The sequence below is a fragment of the Oncorhynchus masou genome, chromosome 19, assembly GCF_036934945.1.
Source record: "Oncorhynchus masou masou isolate Uvic2021 chromosome 19, UVic_Omas_1.1, whole genome shotgun sequence".
In the NCBI taxonomy this organism is placed as follows: Eukaryota; Metazoa; Chordata; class Actinopteri; order Salmoniformes; family Salmonidae; genus Oncorhynchus; species Oncorhynchus masou.
In genome coordinates this window covers 36,544,104-36,567,977 of record NC_088230.1, presented here as the reverse complement: position 1 = coordinate 36,567,977, position 23,874 = coordinate 36,544,104, and the positions used below count along the sequence as shown (strand labels likewise).

The 23,874-nt window shown below is 44.2% G+C and overlaps 1 protein-coding gene across 1 annotated transcript in view; it reads left to right on the top strand.

The window, feature by feature from the left end:
* Window positions 1-498: 498 nt before the first annotated feature.
* LOC135505671 (fibronectin type III domain-containing protein 4-like) overlaps window positions 499-23,874 on the top strand; it is a 69,471-nt gene continuing 46,095 nt past the window's right edge. The window contains exons 1-2 of the mRNA XM_064924716.1: window positions 499-574; window positions 23,820-23,874. The exon at window positions 23,820-23,874 is cut by the window's right edge and continues 82 nt beyond it. Coding sequence (XP_064780788.1) covers window positions 499-574; window positions 23,820-23,874 — 131 coding nt within the window. The remainder of the gene's footprint in view (window positions 575-23,819) is intronic.

Below are 23,874 nucleotides of genomic sequence, written 5' to 3'. Positions count from 1 at the left end.
TGTACATGATACATGACTAGCTCCTAGGAGATTGGGAATCACACTTGAAGATGGCATGAGCGTTATATTTTTGTGGAAGCCTCTTTTTTAAATAAATCATTGGAGAAGATCGAAGGCATCGGAACGCCGTGAGATTTCATTTGGACCAGACGCTTTGAGAAAGGAGAGGAGGTGAGGAGGTTCTGCTGTCCGAGGGATGGTTAACGAATACCTATTGGATTATTGTTGACATGAATGGACCGGGACATGTTGACAAAAATGTTAATGTGATCTCTTTTGTCACATATCTGAAGGTAGTTAACCTACTCTGAATAGGGTAATTAGACTTGGTTTCAACGGTCACTTCGGATAATAGGGATGATTCGTGAAAGGAATTGTTGTCCTAATTTGCTATAAATTGCAGCAGGCATTAAGTTGCCCGAAAAGTTGGGTACTTGAAGAAGATCGGACATTTATGCATTTTGGTCTATAAATCTGGGACGAATAAAACGCCAAGCCATGTCTCGTCTGCTTGTGTTGGTGAACTGTGCTGTCCAGTTGCTCTTCTCCAGCGACATGCTTGTGGTATCAGCAAGTAAGTTAATATTGAATATTATTGTCATGGCTTTCTTATTTTTCTCTAACGAGCAGTTTCTGCCAATCCTTTCTCACTCACTGTGCCAAAACAGAAAATCCATCTGGAAATGTGGACATTGTATGCGCTTTCGCCAACGATAGGTTGGTGAGCTGAGCAGACAGCTCCAATATTTAATTCACCATTTATTGTGATGGATTTTAAATTATTCAGACGCATGTAACATGTGACTTGATCGTTCAACTTTTACAAGTAACCTTCACTTGGTTATTTTGCAAATCTGTTTCTAATTAGCCAGTGATTATTAGTTAATAGTCATTAACCATAGTTATTAACCATAGTTGTTATTTATTTATTTATTTATTTCACCTTTATTTATCCAGGTAGGCTAGTTGAGAACAAGTTCTCATTTACAACTGCGACCTGGCTAAGATAAAGCATAGCAGTTCGACACAAACAACAACACAGAGTTACACATGAAATAAACAAACATACAATCAATAATACAGTAGAAAAAAAAGAAGTATATATATATAGTGAGTGCAAATGAGGTAAGATAAGGGAGTTAAGGCAATAAAATAGGCCATGGTGGTGAAGTAATTACGATATAGCAATTAAACACTGTAGTGATAGATGTACAGAAGATGAATGTGCAAGTAGAGATACTGGGGTGCAAAGGAGCAAAATAAATAGATAAATACAGTATGGGGATGAGGTAGTTGGATGGACTATATACAGATGGGCTATATACAGGTGCAATGATCTGTGAGCTGCTCTGACAGCTGCTGCTTGAAGTTAGTGAGGGAGGTAAGAGTTTCCAGCATCAGTGATTTTTTGCTGTTCGATCCAGACATTGGCAGCAGAGAACTGGATGGAAAGGCGGGCAACGGAGGAATTGTCTTTGGGGCTGACAAGTGAGATATACCTGCTGGAGCGCGTGCTACAGATGAGTGCTGCTATGGTGACAAGTGAGCTGAGATAAGGCTGGGCTTTACCTAGCAGAGACCAGATGACCTGGAGCCAGTGGGTTTGGCGACGAATATGTAGTGAGGGCCAGCCAACGAGAGCGTACAGGTCGCAGTGGTGGGTAGTATATGGGGCTTTGGTGACAAAATGGATGGCACTGTGATAGACTGTATCCAATTTGTTGAGTAGAGTGTTGGAGGCTATTTTGTAAAGGACATCGCCGAAGTAGAGGATCGGTAGGATGGTCAGTTTTACGAGGGTATGTTAGGCAGCATGAGTGAAGGATGCTTTGTTGCGAAATAGGAAGCCGATTCTAGATTTAATTTTGGATTGGAGATGTTTAATGTGAGTCTGGAAGGAGAGTTTACAGTCTAACCAGACACCTAGGTATTTGTAGTTGTCCACATATTCTAGGTCAGAACCGTCCAGAGTAGTGATGCTGGACAGGCAGGCAGGTGCGGGGAGCAATCAGTTGAAGAGCATGCATTTAGTTTTACTTGCATTCAAGAGCAATTGGAGCAGTTGGATGCCACGGAAGGAGAGTTATATTGCATTGAAGCTCGTCTGGAGGTTAGTTAGCACAGTGTCCAAAGAAGGGCCAGGAGTATACAGAATGGTGTCGTCTGCATAGAGGTGAATCAGAGAATCACCAGCAGCAAGAGCAACATCATTGATGTATACAGAGAAGAAAGTCGGCCCGAGAATTGAATCCTGTGGCACCCCCATAGAGACTGCCAGAGGCCCAGGCAACAGGCCCTCTGATTTGACACACTGAACTCTGTCGGAGAAGTATTTGGTGAACCAGACGAGGCAATCATTTGGGAAACCAAGGCTGTTGAGTCTGCCGATAAGAACGTGGTGATTGACAGAGTAGAAAGCCTTGGCCAGGTCAATGAAGACGGTGAGATTCTAAATGGTCGGTGATCTGTTTGTTAACTTGGCTTTCGAAGACCTTAGAAAGGTGGGGTAGGATAGATATCGGTCTGTAGCAGTTTGGGTCTAGTTTGGGTCTAGCTGACCACGGCAGCTTTCCAATCTTTGGGGATCTCAAATGAACCGAAAGAGTGGTTGAACAGGCAAGTAATAGGGGTTGCAACAATTTCTGAAGATAATTTTAGAAAGAGAGGGTCCAGATTGTCTAGCCATCGTTATTAACCATAGTCATACAGTATAATTGCATGTGTTCCATTTGCTAAATGTGGACGACATTGTTTATTGTATTCCCATGATACAGTTGATTCAATCACTGGACATCTACAGCAAAGGCTTCTTTGAAGAGAGTGGAAACTTGGACATCTATTGTACCATCAATGATTTACCATTGTGTATCCATCCATTTAAGTCCCAGTGCTTTACATACAGCAAGCTACCTGTCTATCGACATGTCTGTAAACAAAACTCCTAGCGACATCTTGAACATTTTATTGTCGTCCGACATCAAACTTGTCATTTTTCGTTAAGAAAAAGTATAAACACAAAACGACAGCTTCTGCATGACATCAGCATCCCGGTGCTCCAGATAGCATGCCTTCACTATTTTAACACCGATAAACCCATCCATCTCAAAATTAATTCAGTAAATATCAGCTTAGCAAGCCAGGCAACTAAAAGCAATTTTGTAAACAATGTTTTGGTTAGTTGCTAGCTAGTTATCTAGAGGCTATCCAGTTCAAATAATGAATGACAGAGTATAAATGACAATGTCTGAAATGTAGCTACTTCTTGTTCATTTTTTCAGGAAAATACATGTAAAAACAGCCTAATTATTTACAAGGTAATAGTGAGCTTTACAGAAAATAGCTTATTAAGGTCACACCGTCAATAAATAATAGTAGATAATTCTATCGGATAATTTTTTTAAAGTCCTGCATCATCTTGTCACAGGAGGATTTGGTTGATATTGCATTCCGGTAACAAAGACATCGGATGTTACGGGAGGATTTGGTCTGGTTGATATTGCATTCCGGTAACAACGGTATCGGACGTTACGGGAGGATTTGGTCTGGTTGATATTGCATTCCGGTAACAAAGACATCGGACGTTACGGGAGGATTTGGTCTGGTTGATATTGCATTCCGGTAACAAAGACATCGGACGTTACGGGAGGATTTGGTCTGGTTGATATTGCATTCCGGTAACAAAGACATCGGACGTTACGGGAGGATTTGGTCTGGTTGATATTGCATTCCGGTAACAACGGCATCGGACGTTACGGGAGGATTTGGTCTGGTTGCTGTGGCATTCCGGTAACAACGACATCGGACGTTACGGGACGATTTGGTCTGGTTGCTGTGACATTCCGGTAACAACGGGTCAACTTGTTTTGACCAGTGACAATTGTCGCGTTATAATTGTCTACACACATGTAGTTCGACCAAGTACAAACTGGCCATTAGACTAATGCATATACATCCATATGCATTGCCACCAAAATAAGAAAACGTATAAGCCGATAGTAGGCATGATGAATTCATGCTGTACCTCAGAACTTTCCATTTGAATCAAGGTTTCTCACAATCCGTTCTCTAATTCACAGAACGCTGCAAATTCTCTACGTTTGAAGTGGGTTTGAAAACGCCGGGCTTCCGTGGGCCTTGGGTTGTGTGCTTTCTGTCCAGTGGGAAGAAGCTGCCCACTCGGTTGACAGTCGATTGATGGAGCGCGCATTGATGTTTAATCTCTGCGGGGAAAAAGCGATTCTCAGAGCCACCAGGAACAGGAAAGTCATTAGAATAATCATTAGGACTGTCCTAAATATGAATGGCTCACTGCAAACAGACCTGGATGATGAAATAGCTGTGGAACTAAGGTTGGCCATTCTGAACGCACCGAGACAGTTGGGATTTACAATCTGTCTATTTTAATTTGAACATCCAATATAACAGAGCTACATTTTATGGTTCCCCATTACGTTTTATTTTAACGAAATTACATGACGTTATTGAATAAATGGGGAATTATGGCGTGACATATTTTAGAAGGGGACAAATCAGGTGGACATGAATTGCCCATATAAACTGTATAAAAAAAAATAAAAAAAGTTGTTTCAATTTTTTTTAAATTAATAAGTAACCAGTGTTACCTGAACAAAACATGTTTTGAACAAATGTAGATCCAACTTGACAAAACGTAGATTAAAATTTGGTCAATTTAAAATTATATGTGTTTGCTCAACTTGTCTCTTATGTTCATTCAACTAGAAAATATTATTTGGGCATTTCACCTATAAAAAAAAAAAGGCTGTTGAGCTAATTAGAAACACACAAAAATGCTTTTAACAAACAATGTTTTCAACTTACAACACGTATTTGACACATTTAAACACATGATTATGTTGTTTCATTTATACACAACATATATTATTATAATTATTATTAATATAATTAATGATTAATTATATGGGTTATTATTCAACATGTCCTGGGACTTTAACTCACAAGCTCTTGGCTCACAGCATTCCAATATTCCTGTCCGACACCATGTCTGTTACTTTATCAAAATCATTTGAAAGAGCAAAAAATATATATTTTACCTTGTAGGCCTGCTGCCGATAGCTGACAGGAGTCCCCTGGTGTGTGTGTGGTTGCTGTAGAGACGTAGACAGGAAGGAACAGGACAAGACGTGTGGTGACGTAGACAGGAAGGAACAGGACAAGACGTGTAGAGACGTAGACAGGAAGGAACAGGACAAGACGTGTGGTGACTGTAGAGACGTAGACAGGAAGGAACAGGACAAGACGTGTGGTTACTGTAGAGACGTAGACAGGAAGGAACAGGACAAGACGTGTGGTTACTGTAGAGACGTAGACAGGAAGGAACAGGACAAGACGTGTAGAGACGTAGACAGGAAGGAACAGGACAAGACATGTGGTGACTGTAGAGACGTAGACAGGAAGGAACAGGACAAGACATGTGGTGACTGTAGAGACGTAGACAGGAAGGAACAGGACAAGACGTGTAGAGACGTAGACAGGAAGGAACAGGACAAGACGTGTGGTGACTGTAGAGACGTAGACAGGAAGGAACAGGACAAGACATGTGGTGACTGTAGAGACGTAGACAGGAAGGAACAGGACAAGACATGTGGTTACTGTAGAGACGTAGACAGGAAGGAACAGGACAAGACATGTGGTTACTGTAGAGACGTAGACAGGAAGGAACAGGACAAGACATGTGGTTACTGTAGAGACGTAGACAGGAAGGAACAGGACAAGACGTGTAGAGACGTAGACAGGAAGGAACAGGACAAGACATGTGGTGACTGTAGAGACGTAGACAGGAAGGAACAGGACAAGACGTGTAGAGACGTAGACAGGAAGGAACAGGACAAGACATGTGGTGACTGTAGAGACGTAGACAGGAAGGAACAGGACAAGACGTGTAGAGACGTAGACAGGAAGGAACAGGACAAGACATGTGGTGACTGTAGAGACGTAGACAGGAAGGAACAGGACAAGACGTGTGGTGACTGTAGAGACGGAGACAGGAAGGAACAGGACAAGACATGTGGTGACTGTAGAGACGTAGACAGGAAGGAACAGGACAAGACGTGTAGAGACGTAGACAGGAAGGAACAGGACAAGACATGTGGTGACTGTAGAGACGTAGACAGGAAGGAACAGGACAAGACATGTGGTTACTGTAGAGACGGAGACAGGAAGGAACAGGACAAGACATGTGGTTACTGTAGAGACGTAGACAGGAAGGAACAGGACAAGACATGTGGTTACTGTAGAGACGTAGACAGGAAGGAACAGGACAAGACATGTGGTGACTGTAGAGACGCAGACAGGAAGGAACAGGACAAGACATGTGGTGACTGTAGAGACGTAGACAGGAAGGAACAGGACAAGACATGTGGTGACTGTAGAGACGCAGACAGGAAGGAACAGGACAAGACATGTGGTGACTGTAGAGACGTAGACAGGAAGGAACAGGACAAGACGTGTGGTGACTGTAGAGACGTAGACAGGAAGGAACAGGACAAGACATGTGGTGACTGTAGAGACGTAGACAGGAAGGAACAGGACAAGACATGTGGTGACTGTAGAGACGTAGACAGGAAGGAACAGGACAAGACGTGTAGAGACGTAGACAGGAAGGAACAGGACATGACGTGTAGAGACGTAGACAGGAAGGAACAGGACAAGACATGTGGTTACTGTAGAGACGTAGACAGGAAGGAACAGGACAAGACGTGTAGAGACGTGACAGGAAGGAACAGGACATGACGTGTAGAGACGTAGACAGGAAGGAACAGGACAAGACATGTGGTTACTGTAGAGACGTAGACAGGAAGGAACAGGACAAGACATGTGGTTACTGTAGAGACGTAGACAGGAAGGAACAGGACAAGACATGTGGTTACTGTAGAGACGTAGACAGGAAGGAACAGGACAAGACATGTGGTGACTGTAGAGACGTAGACAGGAAGGAACAGGACAAGACATGTGGTGACTGTAGAGACGTAGACAGGAAGGAACAGGACAAGACGTGTAGAGACGTAGACAGGAAGGAACAGGACAAGACGTGTGGTGACTGTAGAGACGTAGACAGGAAGGAACAGGACAAGACATGTGGTTACTGTAGAGACGTAGACAGGAAGGAACAGGACAAGACGTGTGGTGACTGTAGAGACGTAGACAGGAAGGAACAGGACAAGACATGTGGTGACTGTAGAGACGTAGACAGGAAGGAACAGGACAAGACATGTGGTGACTGTAGAGACGTAGACAGGAAGGAACAGGACAAGACATGTGGTGACTGTAGAGACGTAGACAGGAAGGAACAGGACAAGACGTGTAGAGACGTAGACAGGAAGGAACAGGACAAGACATGTGGTGACTGTAGAGACGTAGACAGGAAGGAACAGGACAAGACGTGTAGAGACGTAGACAGGAAGGAACAGGACAAGACATGTGGTGACTGTAGAGACGTAGACAGGAAGGAACAGGACAAGACGTGTGGTGACTGTAGAGACGTAGACAGGAAGGAACAGGACAAGACATGTGGTGACTGTAGAGACGTAGACAGGAAGGAACAGGACAAGACGTGTAGAGACGTAGACAGGAAGGAACAGGACAAGACGTGTAGAGACTGTAGAGACGTAGACAGGAAGGAACAGGACAAGACATGTGGTTACTGTAGAGACGTAGACAGGAAGGAACAGTACAAGACGTGTGGTGACTGTAGAGACGTAGACAGGAAGGAACAGGACAAGACATGTGGTGACTGTAGAGACGTAGACAGGAAGGAACAGGACAAGACGTGTAGAGACGTAGACAGGAAGGAACAGGACAAGACGTGTGGTTACTGTAGAGACGTAGACAGGAAGGAACAGGACAAGACATGTGGTGACTGTAGAGACGTAGACAGGAAGGAACAGGACAAGACATGTGGTTACTGTAGAGACGGAGACAGGAAGGAACAGGACAAGACATGTGGTGACTGTAGAGACGTAGACAGGAAGGAACAGGACAAGACGTGTAGAGAAGTAGACAGGAAGGAACAGGACAAGACATGTGGTGACTGTAGAGACGGAGACAGGAAGGAACAGGACAAGACGTGTAGAGACGTAGACAGGAAGGAACAGGACAAGACATGTGGTGACTGTAGAGACGGAGACAGGAAGGAACAGGACAAGACGTGTGGTGACGTAGACAGGAAGGAACAGGACAAGACATGTGGTGACTGTAGAGACGGAGACAGGAAGGAACAGGACAAGACATGTGGTGACTGTAGAGACGCAGACAGGAAGGAACAGGACAAGACATGTGGTTACTGTAGAGACGTAGACAGGAAGGAACAGGACAAGACGTGTGGTGACGTAGACAGGAAGGAACAGGACAAGACATGTGGTGACTGTAGAGACGTAGACAGGAAGGAACAGGACAAGACATGTGGTTACTGTAGAGACGTAGACAGGAAGGAACAGGACAAGACATGTGGTTACTGTAGAGACGTAGACAGGAAGGAACAGGACAAGACGTGTAGAGACGTAGACAAGAAGGAACAGGACAAGACATGTGGTGACTGTAGAGACGCAGACAGGAAGGAACAGGACAAGACATGTGGTGACTGTAGAGACGTAGACAGGAAGGAACAGGACAAGACATGTGGTGACTGTAGAGACGTAGACAGGAAGGAACAGGACAAGACATGTGGTGACTGTAGAGACGTAGACAGGAAGGAACAGGACAAGACGTGTAGAGACGTAGACAGGAAGGAACAGGACAAGACATGTGGTGACTGTAGAGACGTAGACAGGAAGGAACAGGACAAGACGTGTAGAGACGTAGACAGGAAGGAACAGGACAAGACGTGTAGAGACGTAGACAGGAAGGAACAGGACAAGACATGTGGTTACTGTAGAGACGTAGACAGGAAGGAACAGGACAAGACGTGTAGAGACGTAGACAGGAAGGAACAGGACAAGACGTGTAGAGACGTAGACAGGAAGGAACAGGACAAGACATGTGGTGACTGTAGAGACGTAGACAGGAAGGAACAGGACAAGACGTGTAGAGACGTAGACAGGAAGGAACAGGACAAGACATGTGGTGACTGTAGAGACGTAGACAGGAAGGAACAGGACAAGACATGTGGTGACTGTAGAGACGTAGACAGGAAGGAACAGGACAAGACATGTGGTGACTGTAGAGACCTAAACAGGAAGGAACAGGACAAGACGTGTGGTGACTGTAGAGACGTAGACAGGAAGGAACAGGACAAGACATGTGGTGACTGTAGAGACCTAAACAGGAAGGAACAGGACAAGACATGTGGTTACTGTAGAGACGTAGACAGGAAGGAACAGGACAAGACATGTGGTGACTGTAGAGACCTAAACAGGAAGGAACAGGACAAGACGTGTAGAGACGTAGACAGGAAGGAACAGGACAAGACATGTGGTGACTGTAGAGACGTAGACAGGAAGGAACAGGACAAGACATGTGGTGACTGTAGAGACGTAGACAGGAAGGAACAGGACAAGACATGTGGTGACTGTAGAGACGTAGACAGGAAGGAACAGGACAAGACATGTGGTTACTGTAGAGACGTAGACAGGAAGGAACAGGACAAGACATGTAGAGACGTAGACAGGAAGGAACAGGACATGACGTGTAGAGACGTAGACAGGAAGGAACAGGACATGACGTGTAGAGACGTAGACAGGAAGGAACAGGACAAGACATGTGGTGACTGTAGAGACGTAGACAGGAAGGAACAGGACAAGACATGTGGTGACTGTAGAGACGGAGACAGGAAGGAACAGGACAAGACGTGTGGTTACTGTAGAGACGTAGACAGGAAGGAACAGGACAAGACATGTGGTTACTGTAGAGACGTAGACAGGAAGGAACAGGACAAGACATGTGGTGACTGTAGAGACGTAGACAGGAAGGAACAGGACAAGACATGTGGTGACTGTAGAGACGTAGACAGGAAGGAACAGGACAAGACGTGTGGTGACTGTAGAGACGGAGACAGGAAGGAACAGGACAAGACATGTGGTTACTGTAGAGACGGAGACAGGAAGGAACAGGACAAGACATGTGGTTACTGTAGAGACGTAGACAGGAAGGAACAGGACAAGACATGTGGTGACTGTAGAGACAATGCCACCACCGTTGCTCGTCCCACTGTAGAGTCCCTGTGCAGAATGTAAAGCTTACACACACACACACACACACACACACACACACACACACACACACACACACACACACACACACACACAGACACACACACACACACACACACACACACACACACACACACACACACACACACACACACTCACACAGACAGCCAGACCAGTTGGGAGTCATCAGCCATTATAATAAACTACATTACCTTGACCTGATCTTCTTGGTCGACACGGTGAAAAGCCAAGAAAAATACATTGGGTTGTTTGTGACACAAACTGTCTTTTATCAGGCTTGAAATATACCTGCAGGCTTGAATTATACCTGCAGGCTTGAAGTATACCACCAGGCTTGAATTATAACACCAGGCTTGAAGTATACCACCAGGCTTGAATTATACCACCAGGCTTGAATTATACCACCAGACTTGAAATATACCACCAGGCTTGAATTATACCACCAGGCTTGAATTATACCTGCAGGCTTGAAATATACCACCAGACTTGAAATATACCACTAGGCAAATATACCTGCAGGCTTGAATTATACCTGCAGGCTTGAATTATAACACCAGGCTTGAAGTATACCACCAGGCTTGAATTATACCACCAGGCTTGAATTATACCTGCAGGCTTGAAATATACCACCAGACTTGAAATATACCACCAGGCTTGAATTATACCACCAGGCTTGAATTATACCTGCAGGCTTGAAATATACCACCAGACTTGAAATATACCACTAGGCTTGAATTATACCTGCAGGCTTGAATTATACCACCAGGCTTGAATTATATACCACCAGGTTTGAATTATATACCACCAGGCTTAAAATATACCTGCAGGCTTAAAATATACCTGCAGGCTTGAAATATACCAGCAGGCTTGAATTATATACCACCAGGCTTGAAATATATACCACCAGGGTTGAATTATATACCACCAGGCTTGAATTATATACCACCAGGTTTGAATTATATACCACCAGGCTTGAATTATATACCACCAGGTTTGAATTATATACCACCAGGCTTGAAATATACCTGCAGGCTTAAAATATACCTGCAGGCTTGAAATATACCAGCAGGCTTGAATTATACCAGCAGGCTGCTAGAGGATTGTATTAAGGTGGAATGTATGTGTATCTCTGACTCTCATGGAATGTATGAGAGCCATGGAGTGGCTATACAGAAACATTGTGACAAATGCTTGAAACAGCTGAACATATTAATATTGTAAATAAAATTCAACATTCAGTCACTCATCTTTCAGTTCTTCGACTGATATTTGCAAGACTGCCTTAAGTCAAATATCTGATTACCTGTGGTTTAACCACATACTGTATCTCAGTGAGGACAAACCCGCTCTCTCTGTGTGCCTGTAACGTCTCTCGTCGGAAGGACCAAAATGCAGCGTGGTAAGTGTTCATGATGCTTTATTACTCAAAACACATTTGAACAAAATAACAAAGTGAAAAAGTGAAACAGTTCTGTCAGGTGCAGACACTAAACAGAAAACAACTACCCACAAAACACAGGTGGGAAAAAGGCTGCCTAAGTATGATACCCAATCAGAGACAACGATAGACAGCTGCCTCTGATTGGAAACCACACACAAAGAAATAGGAAATATAGAATGCCCACCCTAATCACACCCTGACCTAACCAAATAGAGAGGTCAGGGCGTGACAGTGCCTGTATATCTGCCTGTCTTTCTGTCTCTCTGTCTGTCTTTCTGTCTCTCTGTCTGCCTGTCTGCCTGTGTGCCTGTCTGTCTAACTGTCTGTGTGTCTATCTACCTGTATGGGTGCCTATCTGTCTAACTATCTGTGTGTCTATCTACCTGTATGTGTGCCTGTCTGTCTAACTGTTTGTGTGTCTATCTACCTGTATGGGTGCCTATCTGTCTGGCTGTCAACATTTCTGTCTACCTGTCTGCTTGTCTGGATGCCTGTCAGCCTGTCTTTCTGCTTGTCTGCCTGTCTGTCTGTCTGTCTGCTTGTATGCCTGAGGGATTGTAGGCAGTGATTACATTAAACTCATACTAGCCCCTGGTCCCATCTGGTCCTAGTGTATTGTCACACTGTCCCTGGTCACCTTCTGAGCTGTGCCCCAAATACTACCCTCCCTATATAGGGCCTTGGTCAAAAGTAGTGCACTATAAAGTGACTAGGGAGTAGGGTGTCATTTCAGACAGACTGTCTCTTATAGGATGAATGAACGCTGTTACACCTGAGGGAGATGACAGTGTGAGACACTTCCCTGACTCTATCTAGCTGTCCTCCATTTGACCCATCACTAAGCTTGCTTGCTGTAGCCATTGTAGAGACTGCCTGGCTTTGTTTAGAATGGAAGATTAGAACGTTGTGGAGTTCTGGTGGCACCTACACTTGTTTCTGACCCTGTCAGGTATCGTCAAGGTGCTTTCCAAACAAAACAACAACCGTGTTGTGCATACTACGGCAAACACATACTTGCGAAACAGGTGTATATATACTGAGATCATGTGACAGATCATGTGACACATAGATTGCACACAGGTGGACTTTATTCAGCTAATTATGTGACGTTAGAAGTTGAAGGTTAAGTTGACGTAGTTGCCACGCGATTAAAGGCTACATGTTAGCTGTTACCATCACATAAGATTACACATTTAGCCCTATGCTAACCTCACCAGGTGGCCTGTAAATTATTTCTTGTAACAAATTCTGTATAAGCCAATTAAAATCGTTGACGTAGTTGGACATGTTCCAACACTTGTTTATTGAAGCGTCCTTAACAGAAGTTCAAAAGCACATTCTGATAATCAAAGCAACTAAATCAGGTGTATTTGATTGCCTGGTCAAATTGCTCTCTGTGTTGGGTGATGAGCTGCATGGTTGCAGATTGTGACAGTGGTTTAAATCTTGACTATGGCCATATTTCATGGGTTATATTACAATGGCTTTTTTTCTTCTGTAAAGCCCAGCTCTGTGGAGCAATGGACAGATACTACAATCTCCTCTGTGGAGCTATGGACAGATACTACAATCTCCTCTGTGGAGCTATGGACAGATACTACAATCTCCTCTGTGGAGCTATGGACAGATACTACAATCTCCTCTGTGGAGGTATGGACAGATACTACAATCTCCTCTGTGGACAAGATCTATGGACAGATACTACAATCTCCTCTGTGGAGCTATGGACAGATACTACAATCTCCTCTGTGGAGCTATGGTCAGATACTACAATCTCCTCTGTGGAGCTATGGTCAGATACTACAATCTCCTCTGTGGAGCTATGGACAGATACTACAATCTCCTCTGTGGAGCTATGGTCAGATACTACAATCTCCTCTGTGGAGCTATGGTCAGATACTACAATCTCCTCTGTGGAGCTATGGACAGATACTACAATCTCCTCTGTGGAGCTATGGACAGATACTGAGAATCTCCTCTGTGGAGCTATGGACAGATACTACAATCTCCTCTGTGGGCTATGGACAGATACTACAATCTCCTCTGTGGAGCTATGGACAGATACTACAATCTCCTCTGTGGAGCTATGGACAATGATACTACAATCTCCTCTGTGGAGCTTGGACAGATACTTGTCTCCTCTGTGGAGCTATGGACAGATACTACAATCTCCTCTGTGGAGCTATGGACAGATACTACAATCTCCTCTGTGGAGCTATGGTCAGATATGACAATCTCCTCTGTGGAGCTATGGACAGATACTACAATCTCCTCTGTGGAGCTATGGACAGATACTACAATCTCCTCTGTGGAGCTATGGTCAGATACTACAATCTCCTCTGTGGAGCTATGGTCAGATACTACAATCTCCTCTGTGGAGCTATGGACAGATACTACAATCTCCTCTGTGGAGCTATGGTCAGATACTACAATCTCCTCTGTGGAGCTATGGACAGATACTACAATCTCCTCCTAAAGCTATGGTCAGATACTACAATCTCCTCTGTGGAGCTATGGACAGATACTACAATCTCCTCTGTGGAGCTATGGACAGATACTACAATCTCCTCTGTGGAGCTATGGTCAGATACTACAATCTCCTGTGGAGCTATGGACAGATACTACAATCTCCTCTGTGGATATGGACAGATACTACAATCTCCTCTGTGGAGCTATGGTCAGATACTACAATCTCCTCTGTGGAGCTATGGACAGATACTACAATCTCCTCTGTGGAGCTATGGACAGATACTAAATCTCATCTGTGGAGCTTTGCAGCTCCTTCAGGGTTATCTTTTGTCTCTTTGTTGCCTCTCTGATTAATGCCCTCCTTGCCTGGTCTGTGAGTTTTGGTGGGCGGCCTTCTCTGGCAGGTTTGTTGTGGTGCCATATTCTTTCAATTTTTTTAATAATGGTGCTCTGTGGGATGTTAAAAAATGTTTCGATATTTTTTATAACCCAACCCTGATCTGTACTTCTCCACAACTTTGTCCCTGACCTGTTTGGAGAGCTCCTTGGTCTTCATGGTTTGGAGAGCTCCTTGGTCTTCATGACATAGGGTATATGACATAGGGTATATGACATAGGATATATGACATAGGGTATATGACATAGGGTATATGACATAGAGTATATGACATAAGGTATATGACATAGGGTATATGACATAGGTTATATGGCACAAGCATTTTGCTACACTCTCATTAACATCTGCCAACCACGTGTATGTGACCAGTAAAATGTTAATTGATTTGATAGGCTATATTATATTATATATTATTTGACAAGATCATAAGGAAAGCAGTGATGGTCACGGTACATGACAGGTATTTGACAAATTCATAAGGAAAGCAATTTTGGAACAAGTTAGATTTGGTCTATATGAGAACACGTTAGATTTGGTAATGAATGAGAACACGTTAGATTTGGTAATGAATGAGAACACGTTAGATTTGGTAATGAATGAGAACACGTTAGATTTGGTAATGAATGAGAACATGTTTGAGTTGTCAACTCAAACATTGTACAGTATCTGTCAATGATAACAGCAACGTGGCTTCAATTCTGCTTCTACTTCTAAAAATCCACCTTTCCAGAAATAAGTCTCTCACTGTTGCCGCTTGTTATAGACCCCCCTCAGCCCCCAGCTGTGCCCTGGACACCATATGTGAATTGATTGCCCCTCATCTATCTTCAGAGCTCGTGCTGCTAGGTGACCTAAACTGGGACATGCTTAACCACCCCGGCCATCCAACAATCTAAGTGTGATGCCCTCAATCTCACACAAATTATCAATGAACCTACCAGGTACAACCCCAAATCTGTAAACATGGGCACCCTCATAGATATTATCCTGACCAACCTGCCCTCTAAATACACCTCTCATGTCTTCAACCAGCATCTCAGCAATCACTGACTCATCAACTACCAGCCCTCATCACTGTCAAACGCACCCTAAAACACTTCAGCAGGCCTTTCTAATCGACCTGGCCCAGGTATCCTGGAAGGATATTGACCTCATTCTGTCAGTAGAGGATGCCTGGTCATTCTTTAAAAAAGTGCCTTCCTCACAATCTTAAATAAGCATGCCCCATTCAAAAAATGTAGAAACAGGAACAGATATAGCCCTTGGTTCACTCCAGACCTGACTGCCCTCGACCAGCACAAAAACATCCTGTGGCGTACTGCATTAGCATCGAATAGCTCCCGCGATATGCAACTTTTAAGGGAAGTTAGGAACCAATATACACAGGCAGTTAGGAAAGCAAAGGCTAGCTTTTTCAAACAGAAATGTGCATCTTGTAGCACAAGCTCCAAAACGTTCTGGCGACACTGTAAAGTCCATGGAGGTTCAGAGCACCATTTCAAGACTACCTTCTTTAGCTAAGATTCTTGAATCATTGGTCAATGTACAACTTTGTTCCTTTTTATCTGATAATTGTATTCTTAATAGAAACCAATCAGGGTTTTAGGCCTGGACATAGTACTTGCCACAGCGACCAGGCTAGTTGTTAATGATATTGTCAAGGTCTTGGATGCTAATAAAGAGCTGTGCTGCTGTGCTGTTCATTGATCTGTCAAAGACGTTCGACACTGTTGATCATTCTGTTTTACTGAAGAAATGATCAAGAATAGGCCTGATATATCATCCTGTTTATGGTTTCAGAATTATCTTAGTGACAGAACTCAGGACATCTTGATAGATGGGGTTAAATCTGAATTATCTCAGTGACAGAACTCAGGACATCTTGATAGATGGGGTTAAATCTGAATTATCTCAGTGACAGAACTCAGGACATCTTGATAGATGGGGTTAAATCTGAATTATCTCAGTGACAGAACTCAGGACATCTTGATAGATGGGGTTAAATCTGAATTATCTTAGTGACAGAACTCAGGACATCTTGATAGATGGGGTTAAATCTGAATTATCTCAGTGACAGAACTCAGGCCATCTTGATAGATGGGGTTAAATCTGAATTATCTTAGCGACAGAACTCAGGCCATTTTAATAGATGGGGTTTAATCTGAATTTCTTGAGATTAAAAAAGGTGTTCCTCAGGGTTCTATTTTAGGTCCATTATTGTTTCACTTTGTATATTAATGACATAGGAAACACTCTTCATACTTGTAACATTCATCTCTATGCAGACGACACAGTGTTGTGTTCCTGTGCCACCTCAGTGCAGCGTGAACTTCAGGATGACTTTGATCCAGTTCTGAAATCACTGCACAGATCTTAAATGAGTGTTAAATTCAAGTAAAACCAAGCTCGTGCTGTTTTCTAGGTCACGAAAAGTTGACCCCGAGGACCTGTATATGTGGAGGCCAAATTGAGCTGGTTTCTCAATATAAAGTACCTGGGTGTCTGGATTGATGACAAGTTGTCCATCCTAACGCATATAGAAAATCGGACTAAGAAGCAAGTATTTTTTATATTAAAATAAATAATTCCTTTTGGGGATATTGTTTACATGCGGAAACCTTTGTTTTAAGCTCTTTGGACGCGGTCCACCATTCAGCAATACGTTCTATCAATTTTACAACTCAACATTGAGGTCTGTATAAAAATGTGGGCTGGACCTCTCCGTCTATAAGAAGGCAGGATAGTGGGCCACACATATGTAAACAAGCTTTGGATAAAAGCGTCTGGTATTTGGCATGAATTAATGTCTCCCTCTTGGTTCTTTGCTACTTGATAACATTGTGTTACTGTCTAAGAAGTCTGAGAATATTCTGATTCTGTCAATGCCTGTTTTTGTCCACATCAGTCCACATCAGTGTCTGATGTGATGCTTTAACATACTGCGCTTTGGAGCACTATCAAGTTGGAGGGACACAACCTCTCTCTCTCGCGCCCCTCTCCCTCCTCTCTTTCTCTCTCTTTCTCTCTCTCTCCTCTCTATCTCTCTCCTCTCTCTCTCCTCTCTCCTCTCCTCCTCTCACACCTCTCTCCTTTCTCTCCTCTCTCTCTCTCTCCCGCTCTCTCCTCTCTCTCCTCTCTCACCCCTCTCTCCTTTCTCTCCTCTCTCTCTCTCTCCTCTCTCCCCTCTCTCTCCTCTTTCACCCCTCTCTCCTTTCTCTCCTCTCTATCTCTCTCCTCTCTCCCCTCTCTCTCCTCTCTCACCCCTCTCTCCTTTCTCTCCTCTCTCTCTCTCCGCTCTCTCCTCTCTCTCTCTCCTCTGTCTCCCTCCTCTCCCTTTCTCCTCTCTCTCCCCTCTCTCTCTCTCCCCTCTCTCTCTCTCCCCTATCAATTTCAATTCAATTCAAGGGCTTTATTGGCATGGGAAACATGTGTTAACAATGCCAAAGCAAGTGAGGTAGATAATATATAAAGTGAAATAAACGATAAAAATTAACAGTAAACATTACACATACAGAAGTTTCAAAACAATAAAGGCATTAAAAATGTCATATTATATATATATAGTGTTTTAACAATGTACAAATGGCAAAGGACAAATCTCTCTCTCTCTCTCTCTCTCTCTCTCTCTCTGTTAACCCACCTCTACAATCGGCGCTTCTCAAATGGGAAAATGAGGTAGACCTGACCCCGCGACCCCATGATGTCACTCAATATCTCTCCACCCCCCCCCACCCCCCCAACACAGATACCTTAACAGTGTTTTCCCATGTGTGTCACCAGGCATTGGCTCCACTAGTATAGTAGTAGTAGTAGTACCTGTATCTAACCCTGACCCCAGCAGGGTGTGTCATCTTAAAGTAATCTTAAAGACTGGTGGGAATGGATGACATTGTGTGAAGTTCCAAATTGCACCCTACTCCCTACCTAGTGCACTACTTTAGACCAGAACCAATAACCACCCTATTCCCTACATAGTGCACTACTTTTGACCAGGGCCCATAACCACCCTATTCCCTACCTAGTGCACTACTTTAGACCAGAACCCATAACCACCCTATTCCCTACATAGTGCACTACTTTCGACCAGGGCCCATAACCACCCTATTCCCTACCTAGTGCACTACTTTAGACCAGAACCCATAACCACCCTATTCCCTACATAGTGCACTACTTTCGACCAGGGCCCATAACCATCCTATTCCCTACCTAGTGCACTACTTTAGACATGGACCCATAACCACCCTATTCCCTACCTAGTGCACTACTTTAGACCAGAACCCATAACCACCCTATTCCCTACATAGTGCACTACTTTTGACCAGGGCCCATAACCATCCTATTCCCTACCTAGTGCACTACTTTAGACCAGAACCCATACCCACCCTATTCCCTATATAGTGCAGTACTATTGGCCAGAGCTCATAGGGAATAGAGTGCAATTTGGAAAGTAAGTCTCCTCAGTCTTGGAGTGATAGCTGGACCCCTGTCCCACTGACATTCTACCGTATCTGTCATTGGTTGGAATTGATTTTCTTTCTTATACTGTGTGTCATCGGTCACCTTGGTGGCAGAACAGAACAGAACAGGGAGGCCAGTATTGATTGTACCTGGAGATAAGAAAGAAGGAGGGAGGGACTGGAGATAGGAGACTGGAGATGGGAGGGAGGGAGGGAGATATGAAGGAGGGAGGAAGGGAGGGAGGGAGGGACTGGAGATAGGAGACTGGAGATGGGAGGGAGGGAGGGAGATATGAAGGAGGGAGGAAGGGATGGAGGGAGGGACTGGAGATAGGAGACTGGAGATGGGAGGGAGGGAGATATGAAGGAGGGAGGAAGGGATGGAGGGAGGGACTGGAGGTAGGAGACTGGAGATGGGAGGGAGGGAGGGAGATATGAAGGAGGGAGGAAGGGATGGAGGGAGGGACTGGAGATAGGAGGGAGGGAGGGAGGGACTGGAGATGGGAGGGAGGGAGGGAGGGATGGAGGGAGGGACTGGAGGTAGGAGACTGGAGATGGGAGGGAGGGAGGGACTGGAGATAGGAGACTGGAGATGGGAGGGAGGGAGGGAGGGAGATATGAAGGAGGGAGGAAGGGATGGAGGGAGGGACTGGAGGTAGGAGGGAGAGGGAGGGACTGGAGATAGGAGGGAGGGAGGGAGGGACTAGAGATGGGAGGGAGGGATTTCCCAATTTCACCTTCATTTTCTCCTTTCATTTTTCTCCTCTCATGTCATGAGGAGGATAACTCAGGATAACTTTATTAAAGGTTTGCCTGCCTTATCAATTTCCTAAAAGCGTCCTAAATGCAACACATACTGCTAATATCAATGAATATCCAATTACTATCGGAATACAATAACTAATTGGATTCTGCTGAAGGTAATTGGATTCCATAGTAATTTTGATGTTTTCAATTACGTTATCTGTCAATGCTTGCTGATACGTTTTGCCATATCATGCAGCTATCATTGATGGTGACTTAAAAAGCTCTCTTTTCCATTACTTTGTCACAAAAACAACAGACTTGGAACCCCCCCCCCCCTTCCATATTTCTCATAACACCCCTTTAGGTTTGTGTTAAAAATAAAGGGTGTAGTCAGTCAGTGGAGTCCTCCATCATGTTATACCTTATACCCTCCAGCCACCTTCCATCATGTTATACCTTATACCCTCCAGCCACCTTCCAGCATGTTATACCTTATACCCTCCAGCCACCTTCCAGCATGTTATACCTTATAAGCCACCTTCCATCATGTTATACATACCCTCCAGCCACCTTCCATCATGTTATACCTTATACCCTCCAGCCACCTTCCATCATGTTATATATTCCAGCCCTTATACCCTCCAGCCACCTTCCATCATGTTATACCTTAACTAATTGGATTCTCCAGCCACCTTCCATCATGTTATACCTTATACCCTCCAGCCACCTTCCATCATGTTATACCTTATACCCTCCAGCCACCTTCCATCATGTTATACCTTATACCCTCCAGCCACCTTCCATCATGTTATACCTTATACCCTCCAGCCACCTTCCATCATGTTATACCTTATACCCTCCAGCCACCTTCCATCATGTTATACCTTATACCCTCCAGCCACCTTCCATCTGATATGTTATATACCTTATACCCTCCAGCCACCTTCCATCATGTTTACCTTATACCCTCCAGCCACCTTCCATCATGTTATACCTTATACCCACCTTCCAGCATGTTATACCTTATACCCTCCAGCCACCTTCCATCATGTTATACCTTATACCCTCCATTCCATCATGTTATACCTTATACCCTCCAGCCACCTTCCATCATGTTATACCTTATACCCTCCAGCCACCTTCCATCATGTTATACCTTATACCCTCCAGCCACCTTCCATCATGTTATACCTTATAAAAACCCTCCAGCCACCTTCCATCATGTTATACCTTATACCCTCCAGCCACCTTCCATATGTTATACCTTATACCCTCCAGCCACCTTCCATCATGTTATACCTTATACCCTCCAGCCACCTTCCAGGTTATACCTTATACCCTCCAGCCACCTTCCATCATGTTATACCTTATACCCTCCAGCCACCTTCCAGCATGTTATACCTTATACCCTCCAGCCACCTTCCATCATGTTATACCTTATACCCTCCAGTCCTTCCATCATGTTATACCTTATACCCTCCAGCCACCTTCCATCATGTTATACCTTATACCCTCCAGCCACCTTCCATCATGCATGTTCCATGTTATACCTTATACCCTCCAGCCACCTTCCATCATGTTATACCTTATACCCTCCAGCCACCTTCCATCATGTTATACCTTATACCCTCCAGCCACCTTCCATCATGTTATACCTTATACCCTCCAGCCACCTTCCATCATGTTATACCTTATACCCTCCAGCCACCTTCCATCATGTTATACCTTATACCCTCCAGCCACCTTCCATCATGTTATACCTTATACCCTCCAGCCACCTTCCATCATGTTATACCTTATACCACCTCCATCATGTTATACCACCTTTCCATCATGTTATACCTTATACCCTCCAGCCACCTTCCATCATGTTATACCTTATACCCTCCAGCCACCTTCCATCATGTTATACCTTATACCCTCCAGCCACCTTCCAGCATGTTATACCTTACTTTATTATTTAAAGAACTTCATAAAAAAGATTGGTGTGTTTTTTAACCATCATGCCATGGGTTTTTTTAACCATCATGCCATGGTTTTTTTTAACCATCATGCCATGGGTTTTTTTAACCATCATTCCATGGGTTTTTTTAACCATCATGCCATGGTTTTTTTTAACCATCATGCCATGGGTTTTTTTAACCATCATGCCGTGGGTTTTTAACCATCATGCCGTGGGGTTTTTTAACCATCATGCCGTGGGGTTTTTTAACCATCATGCCGTGGGGTTTTTTAACCATCATGCCGTGGTTTTTTTTAACCATCATGCCGTGGGGTTGTTCGATGACAGATGTATTTATTTTAAATCTCTCACTTGATGGTTTCATTTCAGAGACACGCATAATCATGTTTTGTTGCAAAACGCTCTATATCCGCCTCACTCTCAGAGAAATAAGTCGTTTACTAATGTCAAATGTAATAACTACGTTTTTTTTATATATATAAATAACTGATCAAATGATACGTTTACAAACGGTCAGTCACACCCCCTGGTACCGATACAAACGGTCAGTCACACCCCCTCTTAAAACGATAGCAGGTGACCACATATCACAGCCAAATACCAGAACCAAAACAATGGTCAGTCACACCCCCTGGTACCTATACAAACGGTCAAAACACCTGTCCCTGGTACCTATTCAAACGGAGTCACACCCCTGGCCACTCTATACAAACGGCTTATTGTCACACCCCCTGGTACCTATACAACAGTCAGTCACACCCCTGGACTCTGTACAAGTGACCAGTCACACCCCTGGTCACCTCCTTGACAAACGGTCAGTCACCCCCTGATTGCTACCTTGGCTCTAGGAAACTTGGTGGTCACACCCCTTCCATTTAAAATGTCAGTCACACCCCTGGTACCTATACAATGCTGTCAGTCACACCCCTGGTACCTATACAAACGGTCAGTCACACCCCTGGTACCGGATACAAACGGTCAGTCACACCCCCTGGTTTTTGCTCTGACATGCACTGTCAGTCACACATTGAATAGACAGATGTGTGCAAATCATGTCCAATCAATAGAATTTACCCAGGTGGACACCAATCAAACAGTCAGAAACATCCCAAGGATGATCAATGGAAAGAGGATGCACGTGAGCTCAATTTCAAGTCTTTAATCAAAGGCTCTGAATACTTATGTAAATACTTCTGTCACACCCCTGGTTTATTTTCGATAAAATGGTCAGTCACAAACCCTGGTTTCATTTTTTCAAACGGTCATTGAGTGTAGATTGACGAGGGAAAAAGTAAATTTAATCCATTTTAGAACAAGGCTGTCACACCCCCTGGTAACATAATGTGGAAGAAGATAACCCCTGGCTGATACAAACGGTCAGTCACACCCCCTGGTACCTATACAAACAGTCAGTCACACCCCCTGGTACCTATACAAACAGTCAGTCACACACCCTGGTACCGATACAAACGGTCAGTCACACCCCCTGGTACCGATACAAACAGTCAGTCACACCCCCTGGTACCGATACAAACGGTCAGTCACACCCCCTGGTACCGATACAAACGGTCAGTCACACCCCCTGGTACCGATACAAACAGTCAGTCACACCCCCTGGTACCTATACAAACAGTCAGTCACACCCCCTGGCACCTATACAAACGGTCAGTCACACCCCCTGGTACCGATACAAACAGTCAGTCACACACCCTGGTACCGATACAAACGGTCAGTCACACCCCCTGGTACAGATACAAACGGTCAGTCACACCCCCTGGTACAGATACAAACAGTCAGTCACACCCCCTGGTACAGATACAAATGGTCAGTCACACCCCCTGGTACCTATACAAACGGTCAGTCACACCCCCTGGTACCTATACAAACTGTCAGTCACACCCCCTGGTACCTATACAAACGGTCAGTCACACCCCCTGGTACCTATACAAACAGTCAGTCACACCCCCTGGTACCGATACAAAAAAATAATTTCTTTACTTCTGTATCCGCACCCCTTTATGTTATTGTTCCTCTCTCCTCAGACCGCCTCTCTGTCGGTCACTTCACCTTGAAACTAACTAAAATGAAAAATCTCCTTTCCTTTTAGAGACTTACGTAATGTACTTTTTCCCCTAACAAGCTCTTGTTCCTCTCTCCTCAGACCGTCCCCCTGCTCCTGTCAACGTGTCTGTGAT